Source organism: Mustela lutreola, chromosome 4, assembly GCF_030435805.1.
Source record: "Mustela lutreola isolate mMusLut2 chromosome 4, mMusLut2.pri, whole genome shotgun sequence".
Lineage (NCBI taxonomy): Eukaryota > Metazoa > Chordata > Mammalia > Carnivora > Mustelidae > Mustela > Mustela lutreola.
The window spans coordinates 54049323-54076983 of NC_081293.1; the positions used below are offsets into that span (position 1 = coordinate 54049323).

Below are 27661 nucleotides of genomic sequence, written 5' to 3' on the forward strand. Positions count from 1 at the left end.
TTTTCCTCTGTTGTATTCTTCCTCTGGTTGTGCCACTGGTTTCCATTTGCAAGGCTATTTCACTCTTCTGAGGAAGAACATATAGTGGAGGTATGACCCATGGGCTCCCTGGTCAAAGGTGGTCTCCTATGGCACTCTTTGCCTTGTGCCTTTAGCCTAGAGCCTCTCTGGGGACAGTGACAAAGCCTTGTGATCCAGTCAGCTCTCCTTAACTCGCCATGGCCTTGAGGCGCAGAATACCCTGATACACATTGATAGTCAATTAAGGCCTTGTAATTAGTAGTCTAATAGTCTTGTTATACCAGATGGCTTTGATCATGCTGCTCTGTGGAGATAGTTAAAATTATTACAGCAGCCCTGCATTTTGGGTTGGCTACCCCAGGCTACACAGAACAGAGGCAAGAGGAAGAGTGCGTGGGGCAGCCTGACAGACACCCCTCCGCCCCCAGCAAGCAAGCAGTGCTCATTTCTCTGATGGTGTTACCTCCTGAGTTAGGTAGTTTAGTAAGCAAGCTGCTGGGAAAGGGCATTCTCCTCAGTTAACTGCGCAGACAACCATGCATTTCTGCTGCCTGTGCCAGTTGCTTTGCCCGGGCTTTAGCTTCAGCCTTATAGAAAGTAACTCAGACACCTAGAAATGCCCTGGGGGCAGTCATCAGCCTGGTGAGCTTCCCACAGACATCTCCCCTTTCCAGAAACAAGGTTATGACTGGACCAACCCTGTGGTTATAATTGCAATATGCTCTTCAGTAACAACCATCAGGAAACTTTGAAAAAATAAAGGCTTATTATTTTAAAGACCTGGAAATTACACAGCACACCTAGGCCTACACAGTGAGTACTGTCACATGTAGAGATTGCCCAAGGGTACACTGGCCTGGGGCTCTGCTTTTATTGGTCTTGAGGGTAGGGGCCTAGAGTTTCACAGGCTTACCATTCATTGGTGAATTTAAAACAGAAGAGCCAGGGGACCGCCTGGGTGACTCAGTGGGTTAAGCTTCTGGCTTGGGTTTAGAATCATGATCTCAGGGTCCTGGGATTGAGCCCCATGATGGGTTCCCTGTTCAGTGGGAAGCCTGCTTCTCCCTCTACCCCTCCAGCTCCCTCTGCTCTCTGTCTCTCCCTCTCTCTCTCTCTCGTAAATGTTCTAAAAAATTTTTAATTGAAAATAAATAAAACAGGGGTTCCTGGGTGGCTCAGTGGGTTAAAGCATCTGCCTTCGGCTCAGGTCATGATCCCAGAGTCCTGGGATCGAGCCCCACATCGGGCTCTCTGCTCGGCAGGGAGCCTGCTTCCTCCTCTCTCTCTCTCTCTCTCTCTCTCTCTCTCTGCCTTTCTGCCTACTTGTGATCTCTGTCAAACAAATAAATAAAATCTTAAATAAATAAATAAATAAATAAGGGTCAGATTTAAAGTGTGGGGAAAAGATAAGTGACCCAAATGGTTAGTGAACACAATCACCCACCATCTCTAAAACAAAGGAGCCTCAGTGCAAGAAGGTGGCCCAGCTCTCTGTGGTCCGGTAGCTGGCAATATGTCTGTTTGAGATAGCTCTCTTTGAAGTGCATGCCTTGGCCACCAAAGCTTAATGCACTTGCATTACAAAAAAGAACACTGCCAAGGCTTAACAATACAGGTAGCGTTTGAATTAAATTATAAGTGTGTGTGTATCTCTGGGAGTGTGGGGGCAACATGACTTTTATCCAGGATGAAGTCATTCATTTCTTTTGATGTTTTAGGACTTGGAAATTTTAGCTTCCTTTCGCTTTCTTCTCCTACTCAGCTTTTACAATTTTAATAATCTGGCATTTTTTTATTCCATGTGATTTCTTTCTTTTTTTTATTTGACAGAGACACAGCAAGAGAGGGAACACAAACAGGGAGAGTGGGAGAGGGAGAAGCAGGCTTCCCGCTGAGTAGGGAGCCCCAGTGCAGGGCTTGATCCCAAGGCCCTGGGACCATGACCTGAGCCAAAGGCAGACGCTTAACGACTGAGCCACCCAGGCACCTCCATGTTATTTCTTTAAATGACTTTACATTACATATTTTCTCTTTTAGGGATATTTCTTATACTTCATTATTATATATTTTACATTTTGGGAGAACAGCCAAGTGTGTATGTGTACTAGTGGCCCTCCTGGATTTGAATTCTGGCTCTCTGACCCTGGACACGCTGTACCTTAGTTTACTCTTCTTTAACAAGGGATGGGTGTAATAGTGCAATGTCACAGAGCCGTTGGGAGGATTAAATAATTCATATAAAGTGCCTATACATAATAAATGACATTTAATAAATGTCATGCCAGTTGCCATGATTATTATTGTATTAATAACCATTATTTAAACTTAACTCTGTTATACTGATTTTATTACTCAATTTATTGCTCACTTCTTAATTGATTTCCTCTTCTCTGTCTTTCTTTGATTGATTTTGGTTGTTGGCTAAAGAATTTCCTGAACTGGGGATTATAAACTTTTTCTTAAAGGGCTTGATAAATATTTTAGGCTTGCTGGCCATGACAACTACTACTACTTAACTACTGAGGTCTCCATTGTTTTGAGCTCCAAAGCAGCCATAGGCAGTACATAAACCAGTGGCTCACCAGGAGGGCATAGTTTACCAACCCTTTTTTCTTTTTTTTTTTCTTTTTTGTGTAATCTTATTAAGGTATGTAGATTATACAGTTTCAAACCCTTGCATGTCTGAGAATATCTTCTGTCACTAGTGTAGATAAATGATGACTTCATGTGTATGTAACTCTTAAACGACAGCTGTTTTCCCTCAAGACTTTATAGAACTTGCTCTGTAGTGTTCAGGTGTTGCAGACAATTATGATACAACCCAATTCTTCTTTTTTTATGACAACTAATGTTTTTTTCCTCCTGGATGGCTGAGGATTTCTGTTTTCTTTATCCTTGGCATTTGTCATTTCACCAGGGGAACTATTTTTCTATTCTGTGTTAAAACAACAAGGCTAAAGAGAAGAACAGGATTGATGTACCATGAACTTGGCTATTTCGGATTGCATTATTGTCTGTTTTTGTCCCGTAAGGACATTTTCCATATATACAGTATTCCAGAAGTTAACAATGAAAATTGCTTATCATTTTGAATTGCATATGGTATGATATGGTGTTTTAAGTGGCAGAATGTTCGCTATTTTGTATTCTATAGTTTGGTTCCTGTGTAATGGAAGCATACAGCTAAATAGCCACAGAAAACATTCAGGAGGGGCATCTGGGTGGCTCAGTCGGTTAAGCATCTACCTCTTGGTTTTGGCTCAGATCAAGAGCTCAGGGTGGTGAGATTGAGCCCCGCAATCTTACTCTTGTGCTCAGCAGGGAATCTACTTGAGAGTCTCTCTCCCCCTCCCACTCACTCCCCTGCCACCATGCCCTCTCTCACTCTTTCAAATAAATAAGTAATTTTTTTTAAGTCAAGAAACAGTCTAATTGAATTACCCTTGCTTGAGCATATTAAATCACAAAATGATAAGGAACTAAAATTTATAATAAAGTCATTACAGTCTTTAAAATTATAATTCTAGCACAATCCACAGGGGGAAAAAACCCTTGATTTTAACTTTATTTCATAACACAGTGCCCATATTATTTCCTGGTGACTGGCTATGAACCAGTTACACTCCATGTGGATTTCTTAAATTTACCATTCCATATTTTGTATTTCAAGAATAACTGTTTGCCTAGTTTCAGAGCAGAATGCCATAGTTATTCTCATCATCCCGGTTAACTTCAGATGACAAGATTAATAATGGATATTTTGGGGGCGCCTGGGTGGCTCAGTGGATTAAGCCGCTGCCTTCGGCTCAGGTCATGATCTCAGGGTCCTGGGATCGAGTCCCGCATCGGGCTCTCTGCTCAGCGGGGAGCCTGCTTCCTCCTCTCTCTCTCTCTCTCTATGCCTGCCTCTCTGCCTACTTGTGATTTCTCTCTGTCAAATAAATAAATAAAATCTTTATAAAAAAAAAAAAAAAATAATGGATATTTTGGTCAGTAGATAATTCTACAAGACAAAGATAAGGGAGGTTGACAATGGGACTTCTGAGTGAGGCAGAAAGTATAATAGTTGAACTTTTGAGCCACTGGTACTCTCATTATACCCTGCTTCACATAATATGCCAGTTAACTGTTTATAAAATTTAAATGTAAATTACATAACTTTATAAAAAAGTTTTTCTTGACTTTGTATGTATCTTTTGTCATTCTTTAAGTCTTTTATATTTTTCAAATATTTGCAGCCTTTTTTATTAGCTATAGTGTTAATGTGACACTTGCCATGAAACTATTAGAAAATGCTAAAAAAGCCAACATCATATTTACTTCCTGTAAAATACTAAGAGAAATGAAATTAGGCTTACAAGGCAACTTACTGATGAAAAGAAAATCAATCTGCTGCTTTAAATGTGTTTAAAATAATTCTTAGGATGTTTTCATTTTGTATAGCACTCTTCTTCTGAAGCTAAATCATCCCAAGGAAACGCACAGCTATAACATATTGTGCTATGAGAACTTTCCTTCTCTCCTCTGTATAAAAGGCAGAAAGATTTCTTTCAGTCTGCATATAACCATCATACATAGAAGAATTCAGGGAGGGGTATGTTTTGAAATCCAATCTTACAGGTTTTTTCCCCTCTTCCCCCCACCCCCAAAAAAAGCAAGACAGATAGAAAGCAAGACACTAAGCCTTCATAGAAAAGGAATGCTAGTACGTTAATCAGCAAAGAAGCAATCCTGTTGTTCCTAGAAACTAGGATAATGTCATTCCAGAATTAAGGAATTCCAGAATTAATCCTAAATTACATTTAGGATATTCTGCATTCATGGGAGACATTGGCCATCTGAAGTACCCCAGGGGAGGGCTGTTGAGTGCTGAATTTGGAAGAAAATTCTGAGAAACCCTAATAGAGATAAATAATATGTTTTTATGTATTCAGAAGACCATTGTAGAGATGAGGAAGCAGATTTATGTTTTTATCTCTGTAGAAAGTTAAGCTAGGGTAGCTTGCAGGAGCTACACAAATACAGATTTGTATTCTGTATAAGAAGAAAAACTCAATACAGCCAGCAGTGCTTATTAGACTTCAGAAGTGTGTGACCTCTCTTTCTCAGAAATAATCAGAGGCTACGTGATTATCCTTACAAATTCAGTAGGCAAGTTTGTCATTAAATAGAGGTTATTCATAATCTAAAGGGTTTTTTCCTAATTCAGAGTTCTCTGATAACTGCATATTAATTACCTCATTTATCCTATAGCATCATTTTAAAACAAGAATAGTGCAGGTAGGAATTCTGTGGTAGGAGAATCAAACCAACAGGAAATAAGAATCTAACCTATTCATATTTTTGTTTATTCTGTCAGTACTACCAAAAAAAATTTTAAGGCATAATGACTCATGTTGTTGGAAGAGCCAGAATTAGAGCCCTGGTCTTGTGCCTTTTCTATTAAAAAACAGTGAAAACAGTCATGAAAGTATTGAGACAGTTAGTGTTGTTGCTGTGATTATTTGACTTACTACACATAGACAAAGATGCTGCTTTTTTTCTTATTACTGAAAGGAAGCAGAAAAATCTACTGTGCTTCCAGGAACAATCTAGCGTCATTGTTATCACTACTGTTAATCATTGAATAATGTAAATACAGATTCTAGACTAGAACAGACCTAATGCATCTCCATCTCCTAGTAGCAGAGATGGTCATGGAATTCTGAGTTAAAGTTGTACAGTAATGAACTTTGTATAGAATCTTGCTGTTTTAATCAGTTCCAACATATGCTATCATTTTGGAAATCATTGTACAGGAGGTAGATTATGTCGTTAACACAGTTGGGGAAAACTTCACTGTTCACTGTGAAAGTAGCCTGGGATTCAAAAGAATTCCTCTCTCAGTTCCTTTCTGTAGAAATAGTTTGTGAGTTAGCAGAAACCCTGGACACCTTAAAGCTTTCTAGAACAGCTAGATTTAAAAATTACACTGAGGGACACCTGGGTGGCTAAGTTGGTTAGCACCCAACTTTTTATTTTAGCTCAGGTCATGATCTCAGGTTTCCCGGGATCGAGCCCCACATTGGACTCCATGCTCAGCCGGGAGTCTGCTTTAGGATTCTCTCCCTCTGCCCTTCCCCCTGCTCTCTCCCTCTCTCTCAAATAAATAAATAAATCTTTGAAGAAAAAAGTGAATATATTTGTTATCCTGAAGCCTACATTTAAAGGGAGATAGGGAAGTACAAGAGAACATGATCAGCAGATGAAGACTGAATAGGCTGAGAGAACTACTCCTATAAGGACCTTTCCTGATAGACTGGTTAAGGCCTAACTGACAGTGCTCAAGGCCACTGCCCTGACTTGCCTTTTCATGGCCGGCGCTCTAGAAGCTCAGCCTCTGGAGTAGTGTCCATGCACATACTTCAGTGAACGCTCTGCAGAGCTCCATATAAAGCAAATCCTGTGTTTGGAAGTAAGCCAGGATCAAGAGATATAGAAAGCTCAAGAAAGTACAGGATGTGCTTTGTTTGGTAAAATGAATTTAACCTTAGTTGTAGGAAGCCATATAAACTATGATTTGCTAAAATAACTCATTCTGTCATTTAAATGATGACTGTGCCTTCACAAAATTCACAGGACAATAAGAATGAAAGATGATGATAAAGCTAAAATGTTAAGCACTCTGCACACCCTCTGTAATCAATAGAGCTAGGGAATGGGAATGCTGCTTTAATTCTTGAGCTTTAATTCAACACAGTTACTGGCTCTCCCCAAGTTTTTCCCTATTGCTGTTCATTAGGTTGTATTCCTCCTGATGCCATGTCCTCTGTCACTGCTTCCTTTCTCCTTCCTTTTACCTTAAATATTGGCATCCAGCTGCACTCTGTCCTTTCCTCCACTTTCTCCTCAACCCTCACTTCTCTGTGGGCACCCCCACTTCAGGCTCTTTGTGCCCGCAACTGCCAGCTTTCACCCCTCTTGTGGAACCTATAGACCCTTGTTTCCCACTCTCCCAGCGTTTTCATCTGAACAGGCTGTGGACCCCTTAATTCAGCGGGTCGGCTCTGAATTCCTTTTATTTCTCAAACCTTTTACATCTGTTTTAGCTCTTGGTTAATGACATGCAAGCTACCCAGTAGCCTAAGGCAGTCATGCTGTCAGCCTTTTTTACTCTCAACTCTTCACAGCTAATTAATCACTAAATTGCATAATTCCACCTCCTTATTCCAAATGTGTTTCTTCCTCTCGGATTACCACTGCCATCACCTCAGTTCACATTTTCAACCTTTACGAGAGCTTGCGTGATCTTCTCTGAAGCTTGTTCTTCTTTTCCAGCTCATCTTTCAATTCACGCTGTAGCCAGAGAAATCATTTATAATGCCTGTTTGGTGGTGCTACTCCCCCACTGAAGACTTGCAGCAGCTTCATATTTTCTGCAGTTGTTAACAATGTCAGGTATCTACAAGGAATAGGCAAGTAATGTGTTTGAATGAAGTGGTTCACGTGTAAGACAATAAGGAAGAAGAGGAGAATACATACCTTCCTAAAGCAACTCATATTCAGAATCCTTAAAAACAGGTGACAAACCTGAGAATCCAATGTTGCCTGTGGGTTCCCAGTTAGTGCAGCCAATTCTAACGTATGAACGTGGCATATGCAATGTTTCTCTTAGGGCAGCTCTGTCCTTGAAATAAACAGCTTGGAATTCAGCTATTGCAGAGACTGATGTAATCAGTGAGTCATGTTTTGTTTTTTGTTTTTCTAGGTTAAAATGTACCAGAATAGAGTGTGTGTTTGTTATTGTTCAGAACCACTGTCTTACTATTGGATGCCATGGAGCATAATGAAAAAGTGTATTGTCTTTGGAGTCATCGTTGATCTAGGTTCACTTACCATTTCTGCCACATACTAGCTATGCAATGTTGAGCTAGTCACGTATGGCTTTTCAGGGTTGAGCATACAAAATCAGATAATTATCAAGCTTTAAATTATCGAGCTCAATGCTTGGCATAGTAACTCTTCAGTAAAAACACCAGACAAGTAGGAAAAATTAAAGAAGTGACAGTAAGTATACAAAAATCTAATTCCCCCAGCTATATCCTTTGCAACAATTGTACTTGAGACATAAAGAAGTACAAACCCATTGGAAGCCATTATCAAGTAAGGCAGGCAGTTGGAAGCTGACAAGCACATAATTCACCCAGGCCACTAAAAACCAGGAGCTCACCAGCCTAGCTGCTGGCTAGCTGGCTGAAAGTGGAATTTAACCCCACAAGGTATTACTACTGACAAGTTCATGAGCAAGATGGGACTATGGATTCTCTGTAACTATGGATAATGTGCTAAGCCTTTTTAAACTTTTTTGGTCTACATATAATCTTTAAATTTTTTAATAAAAGTTGTGTTAACTGAAAATTTAATTCAATAGTATTAGCATATATAGGATGTTTTATTTTGGTTTATTCTCCACAGCTATATAAATTTGAAGTACCAAAGGAAGGAAGTAAATAACTTTGTTTTCTTTACCAGAATATTTAGCATGGTAAGAAAGAAGAGACATTACATTTTATTCTAATATACAAGTATATTAATTGTATTTATAGTATACTGCTTGATCTAGGAACTCTAAGACATCTTGAAGAGCTTTTACTATTCAGTTAAGGGAAAGAAAATATATACATGCATCTTCTCAAGCTTTGCATTTTTCACTTTGTTTTTAAACTCAGCTTTATTTTATCATTTACATATACTTTGCTCAGTGATTTGTGTACCCAGCTGACATGGTTGAAGTAGGAGGCTGTGTAGCTACCAGTATGCTTTTCTGCCTATAGATAGTAACCTGATGGCTGAATGACATCTGCTGAACTCCTGATTGCACTTAAAAATGGAGAGACTAGAAAGACCAAAGTAGAAATCTAGCTGGGTTTTGTTTTTTTTTTTTTAAGGTATATTCATGTATTTTAGAAAGAGGGAGCATGTGTGTGAGAGAAAGGAGAGTGGGGAAAAAGAGGGAGAGGGAGAGAAGCAGACTCCCAACTGAGCCTGGAATCCGATGCAGTCCAGTCCCACAACCCAGAAATCACAATCTGCGCCAAAACCAAGAGCCGGATGCTCAACTGACTGAGCCATCCAGGTGCCCCCAAACCTAGCTGGTTTTAAAAAGGCAAGACAAAGACTTAGAATTTTAGCTTCTTTGCAGCAGTATGTCTCACTCCAAGCAGACTTTCATGCCCAGATAAATAAAGCTATATTTAAGTAACAGAGCAACATTAATACAGAGTTAAGAGGATGGTTTCTAATAAAGCAAAGCAGAAGTATTTAGGAGATTAGTGTTGAAACTCAAGAAACAAGTGCTGTCTTTATTGGCCATAGTCAAGTTTCTCTTTTGGTTTTAAGGAGTATCACTACATATTAATCTAGACAAATAGAGTGGTGTTCTGTGACTTGATAATACTTTGTGTCTAACCATCTGTTTTTCTTAAAGAGATGATTTTTTATTTTTAGTCAATGCCTTCTAAATACTTTCTGTCTCCCTCTCTCCTTCTTCTCCTTCCCTCCTATCCTTTCCTTCCTTCCTACTTGCAGCTCCTCAGAGAAATTTTGAAATCGCCTTCAAGATGTTTGACTTGAATGGAGATGGAGAAGTGGACATGGAGGAATTTGAACAGGCAAGTTGTCCTGGAAAGTTTCTTTAAGTACAATAATATTTAATACATTTTCATGTGCCTTGAAGTTATTTTGGTCTTGGTCAGCGTACTCGGATGCTATACAATTTTTGAAGTACCAAATATGTCATTTAGAAAAAAAATCATCCTCACTTTTAACAAGCGGGTTTTGTGTGATAGTTTTTACTCTAAATATAAAGAATTACTTGAGCATATGATTAAGGTCAAAGTTCTTCTGATTCTCTAACATGGATTAGACTATGATGCTGAGAGGAAAAAATATGACTGTTCAGTCATGTGTTTAGTCAATGTTTGTTAAACAGCTGCTTTGTGCCATATAGTTCAGAATATAAGGATGTTTTGAAAGAATTTCTGTAAGAGAAGGAAACATGATACCATGCCTTTGACTGCAGGAGGTCCAAGCCAGAGATGTGTACAGTTTCTGATGAATCCTAGAAAGAGATTACATTTCCATAAAACTTCTATCATTGGTGGGCCATGATACCTCTGTAGATGCAATGATTATGATTATCAGACTGGCTTCAAAACACAATATGTATGGATATACGGGAGAAAGCATTTTGTATTTAAAATAAGGAATGTAACAAAAAGGAAATTGGAGAAGTACAGTACATCTTTAAGTAAGAAATCCACACAGACAAATATTTTTGAATACCTGGAGACATTTATTCAAATCTGCACCCCGTTTCCGTTGAATACCTTCACTTTCCCGTAATCCTGCACTTTACTGATATTAACAGGACATGTCAAATGATTACACGTAGAACTTATTTTGGTATTTTTAAAATTTTATTTTATCTAGGGGAGTATGGGGGATATTTTATATTCATTTGGACTTTAGAAACACTGAATTTCCTCCTACTGCCCCCATTTTTCTTTTTTTTCAAGTTTTTATTTTTTATTTATTTTTTTAAAGATTTTATTTATTTATTTGACAGACAGAGATCACAAGTAGGCAGAGAGGCAGGCAGAGAGAGAGGAGGAAGCAGGCTCCCCGCCGAGCAGAGAGCACGATATGGGGCTCGATCCAGGACACTGGGATCATGACCTGAGCCAAAGGCAGAGGCTTTAACCTGCTGAGCCACCCAGGCACCCCCTCAAGTTTTTATTTTAATTCCAGTTAATGTACAATGTGATATTAGTTTCAGATGTACAGTATAGTGATTGAACACTTCTATATTTCACCCTGTGTTCATCACAAGTGCATCTTTTTTTTTTTTTAAGATTTTATTTATTTATTTTTCAGAGAGAGAGAGAGAACTAGCACAGGCAGACAGAGTGGCAGGCAGAGTCAGAGGAAGAAGCAGGCTCCCTGCGGAGCAAGGAGCCCAATGTGGGACTCAATTCCAGGATGCTGGGATCATGACCTGAGCCGAAGGCAGCTGCTCAACCAACTGAGTCACCCAGGCGTCCCACAAGTGCATCTTTAATCCCCATCACATATTCAACTCATCCCTGGATTTTATTTTATTTTATATAAAACTACTTAATATTATTCTTATTGAAGTATTATTGACATAACAGTTTTAGGTGTACAACAGAAGGATGTGATCTGTGAATATGTTGCAAAGTGATTACCACAATAAGTTTAGTTAATATCCATCACCACACAGTTACAAATTTTTTCCTTTTCATGAAAATTTTTAAGATCTACTCTCTTTTTTTTTTTTTTTAAGATTTTATTTATTTATTTGACAGAGAGAAATCACAAGTAGTCGGAGAGGCAGGCAGAGAGAGAGAGGGAAGCAGGCTCCCTGCTGAGCAGAGAGCCCGATGCGGGACTTGATCCCAGGACCCTGGGATCATGACCTGAGCCGAAGGCAGCGGCTTAACCCACTGAGCCACCCAGGCGCCCCAAGATCTACTCTCTTAACTTTCAAATTTACAATACAATGTGATTATAATCACCATACTGTACATTACATCCCCAGGACTTATCTATCTTATAACTAGAAGTTTATACCTTTAGATGACCTTCACCCATGGGGACCCCTGCCCCACCTCTGTCAACCAACAGTCTTCTTTGTATGCATGAGTTCGGCCTTTTTTTTTTTTTTTAAGATTTCATATATAAATGAAATCATACAGTATTTGTCCTTCTCTTTCTGACTTATTTCATGTAGCATAATGCCCTTAAAGTCCATCCATGCTATCACAAATGGCAGAATTGTCTTCTTTTTTGTGGCTGAATAATATTCTATCATATATCATATATCATATATATCATATATTTACACATACATCCGTACATTCTATCATATATTTACACATTCATCCATCCATCCATTGGTGGCTACTGATGTTCCCATATCTTGGCTATTGTAAATAATATTGCAATGAACATGGATGGGTGCAGGTATCTCTTTGCAATAGTGATTTTGTTACCTTCTTATAAATACCCAGAAATGAAATTGCTGGGTCATATGGTAGTTCTGTTTTTAATTTTCAGGGGAACCTCCATACTGTTTTCCATAGTGGCCACATCAATTTACATTCCCAGCAATAGTGCACAAGTGTTCCCTTTTCTCCATATCCTATCCAACATTTGTTATTTTTTGTCCTTTTGATAATAGCCATTCTACCAGGTATGAGATGTTATTTCATTGTAATTTTGATTTTCATTTTCCTGATGTTGAGTGACATTGAGCACTTTTCACATACCTGTTGATCATTTCTATGTCTTCTTTGGAAAAATGTCTATTCAGATGTTAGAGAAGGGAGTGCTATTTCATCTAATGTGATCCCTTGATAATTGGGCACCTTAAACTGATACAATGTCTAATATTGACCACAAAGAATCTTGATGTAAAAAGCCTTTTAGACCAAAAACAAAAAAATAATTATAAGGTAGCTAATGAACAAATGGCTCTCTTTAGAAGTTTCCTGCTTCATCTTTATACATTTTACATTCTTGGGAAATATAAGAATTTATTAAGTTGACGGTGCTCTAGGCTTCCAAACATTCAAACTTTGCACTTACTTTCCAGTTAAACAGGTGTTTTCTTGACAGTGAATTCATCAAGCTTATAAAAAAAAAAGGTAAACAGAAGCAGGAAGAGGACCTCACATATTTCAAAGTTAATGTTGCATGAAGCAAACTAATAGCTAATTCCTTGATTCATCTTTTTCTAAAATCACTTTGATCATACATAAACACATTACTAAAAGGCATTAATCTACTGTTAATACTCTGTGTGAGTTTTCTCTGACCTTTCTATCACACAGATCCTTTCTCTAACCCATTTCATAGTAGATCGTAGCGAAAGATAATTTAAAAAAAAACAACCCTCATAACTGTTTGGGCTCCTTTCACCCAATGCCATGACAGAAATGTTTTTTTAGTATGAAAGTATGAGAAATAATAACTCATTTTTGAGATAGAAGAATGAAATTTTCTTTCAGAAATCATGTTTTATATTTATTTTGATTCTCTCCACAGCATAAAGCATGTAGTAAGCATTCACATGACTAGTTGAATTGATGTTTTGATTGATTCACATGTTATACCCTTAACAAATTATCTACATAAAATATTTTAAGAAAATATTGGGGTTCCTGGGTGACTCATTGGTTAAGCGTCTGCCTTTGGCTCAGGTCATGATCCCAGGTCTCAGAATTGAGCCCTTTGTCAGGCTCCCTGCTTCTCTATCACCCTCTGCTTCCTCCCCACTTGTGCTTATGCATGCTGTCTTTCTCTCAAATAATAAATAAAACCTTAAAAAAAAAAAAAAAAAAAAAGAAGGGCACCTGTGTGGCTCAGTTATTAAGTGTCTGCCTTCAGCTCAGATCATGATCCCACTGTCCTGGGATCAAGCCCCACATCAGGCTCCCTGCTCAGTGGAAAGCCTGCTTCTCCCTCTCCAACTCCCCCCTGCTTGTGTACCCTCTCTTGTTCTCTCTCTCTGTGTCAAATAAATAAATAAAATCTTAAAAAAAAAAAAAAGATTTTTCTCAAAGTTTTTAAAGAATGCTTATTATAAATAGTAGTTTCTATATAATGCAGAAGTATTGAGACTATGTGATTATTAATCACTAATGAAGACCATACTGCATGAGTTAGTTAATTTTCCCTAAACTCTTTTTCCCAGTCACTTACCCACACACATTCCCAGCACCACACACTTGAAGCTTAACACACGGTTTCCACCATAGGAAGGATATAAGCTGCAATATTTACAGCCACAGGCGAAATATAAATCATGGTAGGTTCTCAGTACTGGTTCACTGTTAGTGAAAATTCTTCAGTACTCACAGTTAAGCAGATAAAATGAATTGTGTATTGTGTTCAAAACAACAACAAAAAATGTTCTGATTATCCTATATTCAATTTAATTATTAAAGTCCTTTTTTTTTTTTTTAAGGATTTTTATTTATTTATTTGTCAGAGAGAGAGAGGGAGAGAGACATACACAAATGGGAAGTGGCAGGCAGAGGGAGAAGCAGGCTCCCCGCTGAGCGAGGAGCCCAGTGTGGGACTCAATCCCAGGACCCTGGGATCATGACCTGAGCGGAAGGTAGAGGCTTAACCAACTGTGCCACCCAGGTGTCCCCTGTATTCAGTTTAAAGTCTAAAAATCCTCAACCTAAAGAATTAAAAAAATCCATTGAATATCTGTCTTTCAAATCTCTGTGTACATAAGAAACAAATTCAGCTTATCTTATTACCACAATAAAATGTGGACCCCGAAGAAATCATGTCAAAACCAAGTATGATACTAACCTAGAGTTACAAGGAGATGTAAAGATAATATACTCTGTGAGACAAGTAAGGCCCATAGAGTTTCACTGACCTGCATAAATTCTGTTGTCATAAATTCTTTCTCAGAACAGTAGTCAGACCTCGTGTCTCCTGACCCCTTGTCTCATGTCTTTCCATTATACTACTCCACTGTTTATACAGCCATAGACTTAAATCTTCTTTATGGTCACAGGTAAAAAAATGAAATACATAAGACATTTAACTAAGGTAAATCTGTTGTTATAGCTCTTAAATTTCTAAGTGTTATGCTTTTCTAATTTGGCAATTTAAAAATCATTACCTATAGGGGCGCCTGGGTGGCTCAGTGGGTTAAAGCCTCTGCCTTCGACTTGGGTCATGATTCCGGGGTCCTTGGATCGAGCCCCGCATCGGGCTCTCTGCTCAGCGGGGGTGCCTGCTTCCACCTCTCTCTCTGCCTGCCTCTCTGCCTACTTTTGACCTCTCTCTGTCAAATAAATAAATAAAATCTTTAAAAAAAAATCATTACCTACAAAGCTTTCTGTATTATTTATATAACAAACCTTCATTATTTATCTTTACATATCCCAATTTTAATTATTCTGAATAGTTGCTTTTTTAGCTTCTAAAGAGGTAGAAACGATTACAGGAACTAGTAAAAAAGAAAATGCTACAATAGTCATAGACTTGCTTCAAAAGCTCATTTGTATAGTTAGGCCATAGTTGCTAGTTCCAAAACTTATCCTTTCTCAAAAAGTTCATTTAAAAGTTCTCAGAAGGGGCCCTAGGTGGCTCAGTGGGTTAAGCCTCTGCCTTCAACTCAGGTCATGATCCCAGGGTCCTGGGTCGAGCCCCATATGGGGCTCTCTGCTCAGCGGGGAGCCTGCTTCCTCCTCTCTCTCTCTCTGCCTGCCTCTCTGCCTACTTGTGATCTCTCTCTCCCTCTCTCTCACTGTCAAATAAATAAATAGTTCTCAAAGGCAGTGCCTGGGTGGCTTAGTCGGTTGAGTCTGATTCTTTATTTTGATTCAAATCATGATCTCATTGGTCCTGAGGTCAAGCCCAGTATGGGGCTCCCCACTCATGGGGGAGTCTGCTTGAGATTCTCTCTCCTTCTGCTTCTCCCCTGACTTGTACTCATGCTCTTTCTCCCTCTCTCTCTCAAATAAATAAATTTTTTGTAAACTTTTTTTTAAAGATTTTTAAAATTTATTTTTGAGAGAGAGAGAGAATGAGCACTAGTGGCAGAGGAAGAAAGAGAAACAGGTTCCCCATTGAGCAGGAATCCCCATTCCTGATGCAGGAATCAGTCCCAGGATGCCGAGATCATGACCTGAGCCAAAGGCAGACACTCAACCTCAACTGACTGAGTCACCCAGGCACCCTTCAAATAAATAAATCTCTTTAAAAAAATAATAAAAATAAAACTTCTCAAGGACTAAATTAATTTCCCAACTTTTCTTGGGGAATTACTTCATACCAACTTTGTATTTAATTTATTATTCTAGGGGCACCTGGATGTCTCAGTCCATTGAGCATCTGCCTTGGGCTCAGTTCATGATCCCAGAATCCCTGGATCAAGCCCTGTGTCAGGCTCCTGGCTCAGCAGGAGTCTGCTTCTCCCTTTGCCTCTCCTCCCTCTCATGCTCTTTCTCTCTCTCTCTCAAAAAAATAAATAAAATCTGTTTTAAAAATTTGTCATTCTAATAAATGTGTTATCTCTCTTAGATGTCAGTATTTGCCTATAGCTATGCTACCTCTTGTCATAACTAGAGAGTCAGTAGTTAGAAGTATGAAAAGTCTCCTGAGACTCCTCAGAATGTATTACTGAGAGGTTGATGATTATTTTAGTGTTTTGTGAGAGGTTTTGAGCCTCAAACACAAATGCGTGTTCTTTTCTGAAGAGAGATTTTTAAGAGCATCTCAGTTACAACGGTGTCAGGTGTCTCTGTTAAAATCCTGGTTCTGCTACTTGCTAGCTACTTGACCTTGAACAAGTTATTAAACACTCTGCCTCAAATTCCTCATCTGTAAAATGAGGACCATCGTAAGACTTAATAGGATTGTGTGCATTAAAAGAGAATCGTAGCACCGTGTAGGCAAATAAATAATCAGTAGTCAGTTATTGTTGTTACTTTTTTATACTTTTGTACTTGGTAATGTTTTTCTGAATGGGGCTTTGCTTTTCCTTCAGGTTCAGAGCATTATCCGCTCCCAAACCAGTATGGGTATGCGTCATAGAGATCGTCCTACTACTGGTAACACCCTCAAGTCTGGCTTGTGTTCAGCCCTCACGACCTACTTCTTTGGAGCTGATCTCAAGGGGAAGCTGACGATCAAAAACTTCCTTGAATTTCAGCGTAAACTTCAGCACGATGTTCTGAAACTAGAGGTAGGTATTCCTTGGACTTCAGGGGAACAGGGCATCATGGAAGCACATAGAGCCCCTGAATGGGGAGGGCATGCACTATAGACATTCTTTCAATCTGTCTCCAGCTGTGAGAACTGATTGGTTTGAACCTGACAGCAGATAGGAAATACTGTATTCTGTGAAGATGTTTGGAGGTAGGTGGTTCTGGGACTGAAAACCAAAAAGGCCTAAATTGAAAATCTTAGTTGTCTTTGGATACTCAGATTGAGGAAAAAGAAATTCAGGGTTAAGAGCAGTTCTCAACTTGAGCATGTATCCCCAGTTTTATGTTTATTTCATAGAAGGCACTGGGAGATAGAGTTGAGGGGGGATAATTAGATCTTTCCTTGAAAGCTTACAAAGCTAAAAACAACTGGAAACACAAAAATGGCAGAATAAAAATATCCATGCTCAGAGTTGCAGAAATGTCATACTGTGTTTGGAGATTAACTTTTCCGCCTACAGTTTAAACCATCATGCTGTTGACTTCCTAGACACAACTCTGTGAGAGCATTGCCTTTCCCTATGTGTATATTTAGTGAACTACGTGTATCTTGGGTTAATTGGCTACTAAGTCTATTATATTCAGAATATTCACTAAATGCCTCCTAAGGCACTTTTTTTCCTGGAAAAAATGAAATCTGATCTTCAGAGTTTTAAAAATTCCCATACCTTGGTGTTTCTCAACTTCTTTTTTTAAAACATTTTTAATATTATTTGAAACTTGAAAACATTAAAGTACTGGAGAAAAATACTACTTTGTTTTTTAAACTATGTATATTCTTTATCTGCTTTCCATTTTTCTCCATGATTCTGATAAGGTACTCGCACCTCTTCCACCCACTTAACTCCATTAAGACAGTTTGAAAAATCACAACTGAATTCTCATTATTGGTAAGAACAACACTGAATGTTCCTACTCTAGGAAAGAAGTATGAATAATACTAAAAATCAAATCAAACTTTCAAATGTGCTTTTGTACTTGTTTTCTGAAAATGGTATAATTGATACCCAAAGAACTTACCTCAAAAAAAAAAAATTTTATCAGACTTCTTGAGGGCAGTTCTTTGGCCCCTATAATAAATGATTAGTGCTATGTATGTGTGTGTATGTATATGCATATGAGTGTGTGTACACACACACACACACATATATTTACACATAGTCTAGCCTGACACTCATTCATGGACACCAGGTGGGACTCTTAAGAGACACAGCAGGGGACTTTTTTGTCTTTCACTTTGAGATGCTATAGAGTTGGAAGCCCCCTAAGATTGTCAATGAGGTAGATTGTCAATGAGGTAGAATATTATAAAGCATATTAGGGGTTTCATACATGTGGACCAGTACAGAGCCTACACTCAAGTGCAGGGAAAAAAAGATCTGAAAGACAGTTGTGTGTAAGATAACTTACTACAGAAAGCTCTCTTGTATTTTGACATTGGCTTTGGTCCAAGACTACCAATAACTATTCCTTGCCATTCAGAAATTCCTCATAAAAGGAATCAGTAGACTCTTGTGAAAGAGCCCAGCCTAACATGTAATAAATATTCTATAATTGTCTGTTAGTCCTGAATCCATTCTTTCCATGTGATGGTACAAGTCCAGTGAATAAATGCCTCTTTATCACTAACCCCCATATTTTATAGTTTCATGAATCGGTGCTTTGTCTTTCTAGTCAGATTTGTAATTCTCTGAGGAGGTGTGACTAAAAGAAAAAAACATACCTTTGGTGCTCTCATAATGAGACCGGAGTTAAAATTTTGTTTCCACCACTTACTGACTATGTGACATTTGTTGAGTTATTTACTCTCTTAGAGCCTAGCTCCACATTTGTAAAACAGGGCAGTGGTTAAGTGAGATCATGTTTCTTATGCACTGGGTTCTGTTCCTTCAGAATTTTTATTTTGAAGCCCTTACCCCCAGTACCGCAGTATCTGACGGTATTTGGAAATAAAGTCCTTAAAGAGGTGATTGAGTTAAAATGAGTCCATTAGAGTGGGCTGTAACCCAGTTCTACCGGTGTCTTTGTAAGAAAAGGAAATTTAGGGACACAGAGACCAGTGGTGCCAATCACAAAGGGACAGCCATGTGAAGAGACAGCAAGAAGGTAGCCAACTGCACGGCAAGGAGAGAAGCCACAAAGGAAACCTGCTCTGCCTATGCCTTAATCTTAGACCTGCAGCCTCCAGAACTATGAAAAAATAAATTTCTGTTGTTTGTCACCAAGCTCTAGGTATTTTGTTATGGCAGCCATAGAAGACTAATACATAATACAGTGATATGCCTGATGCCACATGACTTTAATAGTATTCTTTTTATCTTCTCTGTATATCCTCTGTCACTTAGTATGGCAGTTGGCATATATGATGCACATAAATGGGTCATCTCAAATGACTGAAAGGCCCTTTCTAGAAATACTTTTGTCAATAAAACTTCTGTTAAATGGAAGCAAATTTTTGTTTTTATGAAACACTTTTGATACTTTTCAAAGCTTGGTTAGTGTCTCCCTTCACTGAATATGAAACATAATCTCATAATCATAGCCAAGAGGAAAATGGAAATGATTAATAATATCTTAACTTTCATATGGGTTTTTATAATTCCATCATTCTATTTACCTCTTACTAATTTTTTTAAAAGATTTTATTTATTATTTATTATTTATTTGACAGAGACAGCGAGAGAGGGAACACAAGCAGGGGGAATGGGAGAGGGAGGAGCAGGTTCCCGCCGAGCAGGGAGCCTAACGTGGGCTTGATCCCAGGACCCTGGGATCATAACCTGAGCCGAAGGCAGCTGCTTAACAATTGAGTCATCCAGGCAACCCGTTTACCTCTTACTAGTTTTATTTCATAACTTATTTACTTTAAAGTTTCAGATCCAGGAAAGTTACTATTCCATTTAGTTTTTTTGTTTGTTTGTTTGTTTTTGTTTTTTTTTTAAGATTTATTTATTTATTTTAGGGGTTGCAGCAGTAGAGGGAGAGAGGAAGAGAGTCTGAAGGAGACTCCATGCTGAGCACAGAGCCTAACACAGGGCCCAATGCCACGACCTGAGCCCAAACTCAAGAGTTGGGTGCTCAGTGGACTAGGCCACCCATTTAGTTATTTCTATCTTTTTCTCACTATAGTAACTTTGAGAGTGAAGAGAATACTACTTATCTGTCAAATTTAATTTCCAGCAGGGTGAGGGAAGAGGGGAAAAGACGGTCCATAAACATTTTTGAGGGCCTACTATGAGCCAGGCACCTTACAAATATTACATGCCTTTATTTTAAATCTTGCCAACTCTGTTATGTTTAGTGGTGTTATACCTGTGTTTCAGATGTGGAAACTGAAACTCAAAAAGATGAAAGTTGTAGAGCTATTAAAGGATAATAGTGAGAATTCAAACTCAGTCTTTTAGAACTATCATTTGTTCTTTATCTGATTATTATTAGTTTTAGTCTAATACGAGATTTTTTTGCCTGACTCATTTGGAACTGTAAAGAAAAAGGAAATGCTCTGAATTTTAGGAACATAAAAAGACCAAATTTCTTGAATATCTATGGTCTACTTGCTTTAGCACCATCTTTTCCTAGTTCTTTTGCCCCTCAAATTGAGTCTTATGACTGAAAAGAAATGCAGTGTTCTTTTGTGTTTATATTACCTAAGCTAGTTGTTTAATATCTTTTTATTATAATCATTAGCTTGTTAGGTTTTTATAAATGTTTAAATGCTTTTAATTTTGGTCATTTTATTATATCCTTATTTCTGTATCTGGAAACTCAAAAAAACATGGGTTTGAAGGAATAGCTTGAAGGTACACAGTTGGCTTTTTAAAAAAATATCTTGAAGTTATTAAAAATTCCATCTAAGGCTACAGAGAACTATTGAGTTGAGTTCCTTAGAGACAGGTGCCAAGTCTAATTCCAATTAATATATTCATTGATTTCTTGAAGACTACAGTTAAGTAGGATGTCAGTCAAAAATGAAAGGTAATAGAAAACTCTTTGAAAGAGTATAATTAATTTTAATTTGGGGGGAGGGGAAAAAGGAGCTGTCATGTCATCAAAGAAAAGTAAAAGCTAATTTATACAAGAAGGAAGAAGCCAACTCCAGAATATACAAGAAAACTGGAAAAGCGTCATCTAATAAAATTCTAGGCTGTAGCATGATCTTTTTTTTATAGGTTTTGGGGTTCACGTGCTTATTGCATAACCAATCAGATTATTACATTTTAGGAAGGCATGAGTATCAGTTATTTGAAAGCAAACTGGATATAGTTCAAAGGATAACAGTGAGGGGTGCCTGGGTGGCTCAGTTGGTTAAGTGTTGGACTCTTGGTTTCAGCTCAGGTCGTGATCTCATGGGTCCTGAGATGGAGTCTTGCATCCAGCTTCCGCTCCGAGCTCAGCCAGTAGTCCACTTGAGTCTCTCTGCGTCTGCCCCTCCCCCACTCACATGGGCGCGTACAGGTGCTCTTGGTGGTGCATGTGCTATCTCTCTCTAAAATATATATATATTTTTTGGGGGGCACCTGGGTGGCTCAGTGGGTTAAAGCCTCTGCCTTCGGCTCAGGTCATGATCCCAAGGTCCTGGGATCAAGCCCCGCATCAGGCTCTCTGCTCGGCAGGAATCCTGCTTCCTCCTCTCTCTCTGCCTGCCTCTGCCTACTTGTGATTTCTGTCTGTCAAATAAATAAATAAAATCTTTGAAAAAAAAATAAATAAAATAAAATATATATATATTTTTTAAAGATTTTATCACAGAGAGAAAGAGCACAAGCAGGGGAGTGGCAGAGGGAGAGAAAGAAGCGGGCTCCCCACTGAGCAGGGAGCCTGATGGGGGACTTGACAGGACATTGGGATCATGACCTGAGCCGACGGTGGCTGCTTAACCCATTGAGCCACTCTGGCGTCCCAAAAAAATAAATATTTTTTTCAAAAAGTTAAAAAGAATAACAGTGTCTGTCTTATATGCCCAGTCTTCAAGAAAAAAAAAATTGAAGTTAACAGATCTGTTCAGTCAGGAAGATAAAAGGGAGGCATACAGAACAGTGCTAATTATTTTCATTTGTCAAAAGTAGAGCAAAAAAAGAAAAGAGAAGGTTAAGTTAACTATTAAATTTTTTAAAAATTATATGACTATAGTATATAGTTATATAACAGTATAATTTATAGTTCTATAAGTATATATAACTTATATAATTCATATTTATATAGCTATAACTGCATGATTGAAAATGCCTAAGGATTTCCAGATCACCTACTTTATATATCATCAAGCTGACATCTTTGCATTCAACTCTCTAAAGTGTTAAAGCAGAATTAAATCTGTCTTGCTCCAATGCGGAAGACCATATTAAGAGACAAACCTCAGCTCTTTTCCTGGCCAAAAGATTTGAAGTAGGAGACCAGAAGGCAAGAAGGCTTTCAATCAAACACTTTCTAGAACTAGAACACCCTTGACAGAGCAGATTGCTTTTTATCCTAATACCAGTTTTGCTTCTTGTTCTTTCTTCTGAGAAACTCTTATGTAAACTCAAAGATTGATTTAATTAAGTCTAAGAAACTAAATGAACTATGTTCAGTGGTGTTTCTTTTAATTTTATTCTTCAGCTTTTGCCAATACAAAGCAGAATGTGAATAATAATAAATCTATAGTTTCTTATTTCATCCTTAGATGTTTTCAGCTTGAATTTCCAAAAATCATTAAATGGGTTATTAAACAGTACTTGTCTCTTTTAGGTATTTATAACTTAAGGAGGCAATAATACATTTAAAGGTGAAAAGTAAAAACTATTAAGGTAACAATCCCCACTATAGAAAAACTGTAACTTTGCTATTTGGTTGTAAAGATGAAATTATTTTACTAGCTCATGTTTTCTAAAAAATTTAAAGTACTTAGCCAACATGAACTACTTCACCTTCTAAAATTCTGAGGAGAAAAAGCCATAGCAAGCATTATTTTCCCAGATACTTAAAAAAAGAGAGATCTATTACTTTAGCCATATAAAATGTTTTTATTTCTTCTTTCAAGTTATTTTTTTTATCCCTTTTCTTATTTCTTAAATCCAGGCATCTGTTTCTTTAATAAAAATACTAAGTTGGGGTGCCTGGGTGACTCAGTTAAGTGTCTGACTTGATTTCCTCTAAGTTCATGATCTCAGGGTCCTGGGGTGGAGCCCTGCATCAGCCACCATGCTCAGCAGTAAGTCTGCTTGTCCCTCCCCTTCTGCCCCTCTCCTTATGCAAGAACGTGCATGTTCTCTCTCTCTCTCTCTCTCAAATAAATAAATAAAATCTTCAAAAAATTGAATTAGTACCATGATCCATCCAACCTACTAGTCTTTCTTTGCCTGGGACACCAAGGCATGTTTTAGGAAATGATCATTAATTTAAAAAATAGAAATATATAAAAAATAATAGAATAAAAATTTAATTGCCTTCAACAATTATTTATAAGTCACCCATGACTTGATGTCAGCACTTTTTAAAACTAATTATATTTTCTCTCTGTACCATACACATCATAAAGTAGGTCCATTATTTTACTCTGATGAGAACAAGGTAGCTCTCAGGATGAATTAATTTAACAAGAAGATATGCAAAACCCAAAACCCAAAACCAAGCTCTGATTTAATTTCCTGCAATTCCCTTAACATCCTGTAACTCAAGTTTGCTATCATTTGTGGCTTATAGGTTCCTCAGCTTTGAAATTAGACTAAAAATACTAGGTATGGTAAAATGTCCATGGTGATATAAAGCTCCCTTGATGTTGTAAATTTAACCTTGATAATTATTCTGTAAAAAGCATTCAAAATAGTGCTTTTTTTGTTTCATATCTTTTGGAGAATGAAGGAAAATGTTTTAAGAGTGATACTTTGTTGCTTCCAATATATAATTCTAGACATGACGTTTAGATATTCTTTTTTTTTTTTTTTTAAGATTTTTTAATTTATTCATGAGAGGCAGAGAAAGAGTCAGAGGCAGAAGGAGAAACAGGGTCTGCACTGAGCAGAGCCCGATGCAGGACTTGATTCCGGAATCCTGGGATCATGACCTGAGTGGAAGGCATACACCTAACCAACTGAACCACCCAGGCACCCCTAGACATGACTTTTAAAAGGCATTGATTGGCACTTCTGAATCTGACCTTTTGGATTGGAAAACTGTTAGAGATTGATATTTTTCTTTGATTTGCAGTTAGCTTTAGGATTCCAAAGTCAGTATGTTAGTGATACCTTTGCAGTGCTGGGAAATCTCCAGGATTTTTCTGTCATCAATATATATATATATGTATTTAAGATTTTATTTATTTATTTGACAGAGAGAGAGAGAGATCACAAGTAGACAGAGAGGCAAGTGGCGGGTGTGGGAGAACAGGCTCCCTGCTGAGCAGAGATCCCGATGCGGGGCTCAATCCCAGGACCCTGAGACCATGACCTGAGCTGAAGGCAGAGGCCTAACCCACTGAGCCACCCAGGCGCCCCTATCATCAACATCTTTAACTTTATATTCTAAGTTAATTTTAAACTGGGTGCAAGGCAAAGAGAGTTCAAATAAATCATGAAGATTTGTTCTTTCCCTGGAAACTGTTCCTCAATATGTCATTCATATAGTCTTATCAGCCATCTTTTAGTAGAACACAAATGCTTCTCAGTTTATGAATGAGCTGTGTACCAAGGTATCAAAAGTTCATAGGTCAGTTATTTGGAATTGAGAATGCAGTGATACTCCCCCCCACCCCGCGTTTTGTACACAACAGAATTCTTAAAATAGTGTTGAATGCAATAATAGTGAAATGAGAAGTAGTATGAAAGAAGATAATTGTGTGAATTGATAGTCACTGTTTAATCTGTATGTATCCTTCTAGCCACAGCACTCTTGGATATAGATCTCTAGCAATATGACGTACTTTAACCAAGGTTTGAGTATACTACGTAAAGTGAAAATACTAGCCTACATTTCTTGAGAGGTTACCATTGAGCCAGACACTATTCTAAGGGCTTTATGTACAATATTTCATTTAATTTTCACAAGGTATGAGGTTGGTATTATAATTATCAATACTAAACAAACAAGGAACCTGAGGCACAAAGAGATTAAGTAACTTGCCCAAAGAGGAGCTGAGATTTTATTCCAGGCAGTCTGCTTTCAGAGTCTGCTCTTAAAACTTACATAAGCTTTCTAGGAGTTTTACTAAATGAGATGAACAAAACATTGTTCTCCCGAGAAGCTTACAAAGGTGAGACGAATGAACCACAGCTTCTTGCAGTGTTATAAGTACAGGACCAGACGTATTTTTATGGTGCAGTGAGAGTATAAAAGGGAACATGTAGATCAGTCTGTGAAGAGCACAATATTTGAGTCTGCTCTAGTCAAAATTCATTCTATAGGAAGAATAGGCTGGTTAATTTTTATTCATCCTTTGTTCTGGTTGTAGGGTAGATGAGAAGAGGCAGGGGAGCCCTGAGTCACACTGGGACTGGAGCCAGGAGAGGGTGAGAGAGAAAATGACCTTTCTTCTCAGGTCCGTCCCAAACCAGGCTGAAATTAATGTATCTCCAGGGTGTTCTCATTTTGGGAAAGGGGCCCTGTGCCCTCAAGTCCAGGTCTCTAGAGATCATCCAGAAACAGAAAGCAGGATAAGAAAAGATGCTTTCTCCAGATTTCTCCAACAGTTAGCTGGATCCTAGGGCAGATCAAATTTGGCCTCTGACCCAGACTTAGAATGAAGAAATCTGGACTAAATGATGGGCAGGGTGTCTGAGTAGGCCTTTTCATTTTTCTTCCTCTTCGAGCCATCTTCAGCCACAAAGGCCTTTCAGAATTGCAGTCTTTGGGATTCATGAGCATTTAAATATAAAGAATTAGGGCTTTAAAGAATGACAGTTGTAGTCATGAGTAGAAAAAAAAAAAAAAAAGCTTTTTTTGTCCTTTTTCTCCACACTTCTTTAAAATAATTTCCCAGATGACTCTAATAGATCTTTTTCTCTTTCTTTTAGAGGAAAAGGAGATTTTTTAAAAATAACTTTAGCCTCTAGCCTGCCATTCAGCCTTAGAGGAGTCTAGACAATGTCTTAGGAACCAGAGCCAGCTTTGCAGTAATTTGTGAATAAATAATGCATTACAGCCTGTTGAATTCAGACTCCAAGCAAATGCCACTTTAGAGGGTCATATATATTACATCAGGTTATTATCCTCCGAATTCAGTTAACAGCATAGAAAAGTTTTTTCCTCAAGTCTCCTTTATTTCTCCTTTTTCCTATTATAATAGAATGCCTTTTCTCCCTCCCCACCCACATTCCCCTCATTTGTTTTATATCAAATCTACCACATTAGCATGAATGGTTTTTCTTATTAAAGCTTATCAGACTAATGAAGTACAAGCTACGTCAATCATTTTTTTAGCATTAAAAAAGCCTCCAAATAAAGTAATACCAAAACATCTTTTTTAGGATGCCCCTTTTCTTCACCAGTCTTTCCTTGAAATCTCATATCCTGTCTACCTAGCAGAAAAAATAAAGCCAAAAAATGTAACACTTGGGGTTTGGGGGCTTGGGTTTTTTGTTTTTATTAATCACAAAACTAGCGAGTCCTTAAGTTTGTGCCAGACATTAGGTTAGGTACAAAAGCAGTTAGTTCCTGAATAGAAGGAGTTACAATCAGACTAGAAGTTAGACAGTTATTACAGCCCTGGAAGAAAAGTACAACAGTAGAGGTATGCACACAGTAGGTGCACAGTAAATATTTGTCCAAAGAATAATCAGTATACAGTGATGTCATTTGGATTTTAAATTTTACACTTGGACCTTGGGAGCCTTAATTTCTTCAAATGTACAGTCATAGTAATATCTACCTCACAAAGTTGTCAGGAAGTCTTCCTGAGATAAGGAAGCAGCCAGGGCAATGCCTGACACCCACCATGTGCTCTAGGGTGGTTGGTTCATGTCCTCATTCCTTCATGGCCGCCTGCTTCTTGCTGAGCTGTTTTGTGTCCAGCTACTTGACAGAGCACCTTCCCACAGACTGTCGGTGTCTCCTGCACTTCTTCCATTATCAGCACAGGAAGTAAGGGAAGACTGGTGACCTGTGCTTCCTGACATCTCTGGCCAGTGGCCCATCTTGATATTTTCTGCAGCTTCATTGCCGTCAGAGTTTGAAAAGATTCCAGGAAATTGCCAACTTCATAGTCATTGGGTTGATTAGATTTGTAATCCCAAATCAGTGATTTACATTGTATCCAACTAGAAAAATAAGTGAGGTGTGTTGAATTCATTGTGCTGGAAATATTGCTTAGTGAGATGTTTAATTATTTTTTTTTTTATATTTCTATGTAGATACATTTATGGAGCATGATGCCAGAAATTAAGGCAGAAACTGAAGTAGTTCCCTTGAATACAGGATTAGTCATTTTCTCTTTCTTGAACATCCTATACAGAATTATGTATCTGTGTCATCATTGTTAAGAGTATTAATATGCTATATTTTCCTTTTAGTGTAGAAATAGTTCTCATGGGGACACCTGGGGTGGCTCAGTCAGTTAAGCGTCTGCCTTTGGCTCAGGTCTTGATCTCAGGGTCCTGGGATCGAGTCCCATGTTGGGCTCCCTTCTCAGCGGGGAGTCTGCTTCTCTCTCTCCCCCTGACCCTCCCCTCTTTTGTGCATGCATGCTCTCTCTCAAATAAAATCTTTAAAAACAGAGCAGTAGTTTTCATGGATTTTCTGTACTGTTAAAGTTGGCAAAGTGAAAACTGAGACGTTCTGGAAGCATTTGCTGTAGTGGAATTACCTTCCCCATCTGGTAGCTTTTTTTGTTGTGGTAATTGTTTCTCTTTCTCCCTCTCTGTCTCTCCCTC

The 27661-nt window shown here is 38.1% G+C and overlaps 1 protein-coding gene across 3 annotated transcripts in view; it reads left to right on the forward strand.

The window, feature by feature from the left end:
- Nucleotides 1–27661, forward strand: part of MICU1 (mitochondrial calcium uptake 1) — a 244368-nt gene that overhangs the window by 155648 nt on the left and 61059 nt on the right. For all 3 annotated transcript variants that reach the window (XM_059169978.1, XM_059169979.1, XM_059169980.1), the window contains 2 exons: nucleotides 9589–9671; nucleotides 16601–16798. In XM_059169978.1, the coding sequence (XP_059025961.1) occupies nucleotides 9589–9671; nucleotides 16601–16798 (281 nt within the window). The remainder of the gene's footprint in view (nucleotides 1–9588; nucleotides 9672–16600; nucleotides 16799–27661) is intronic.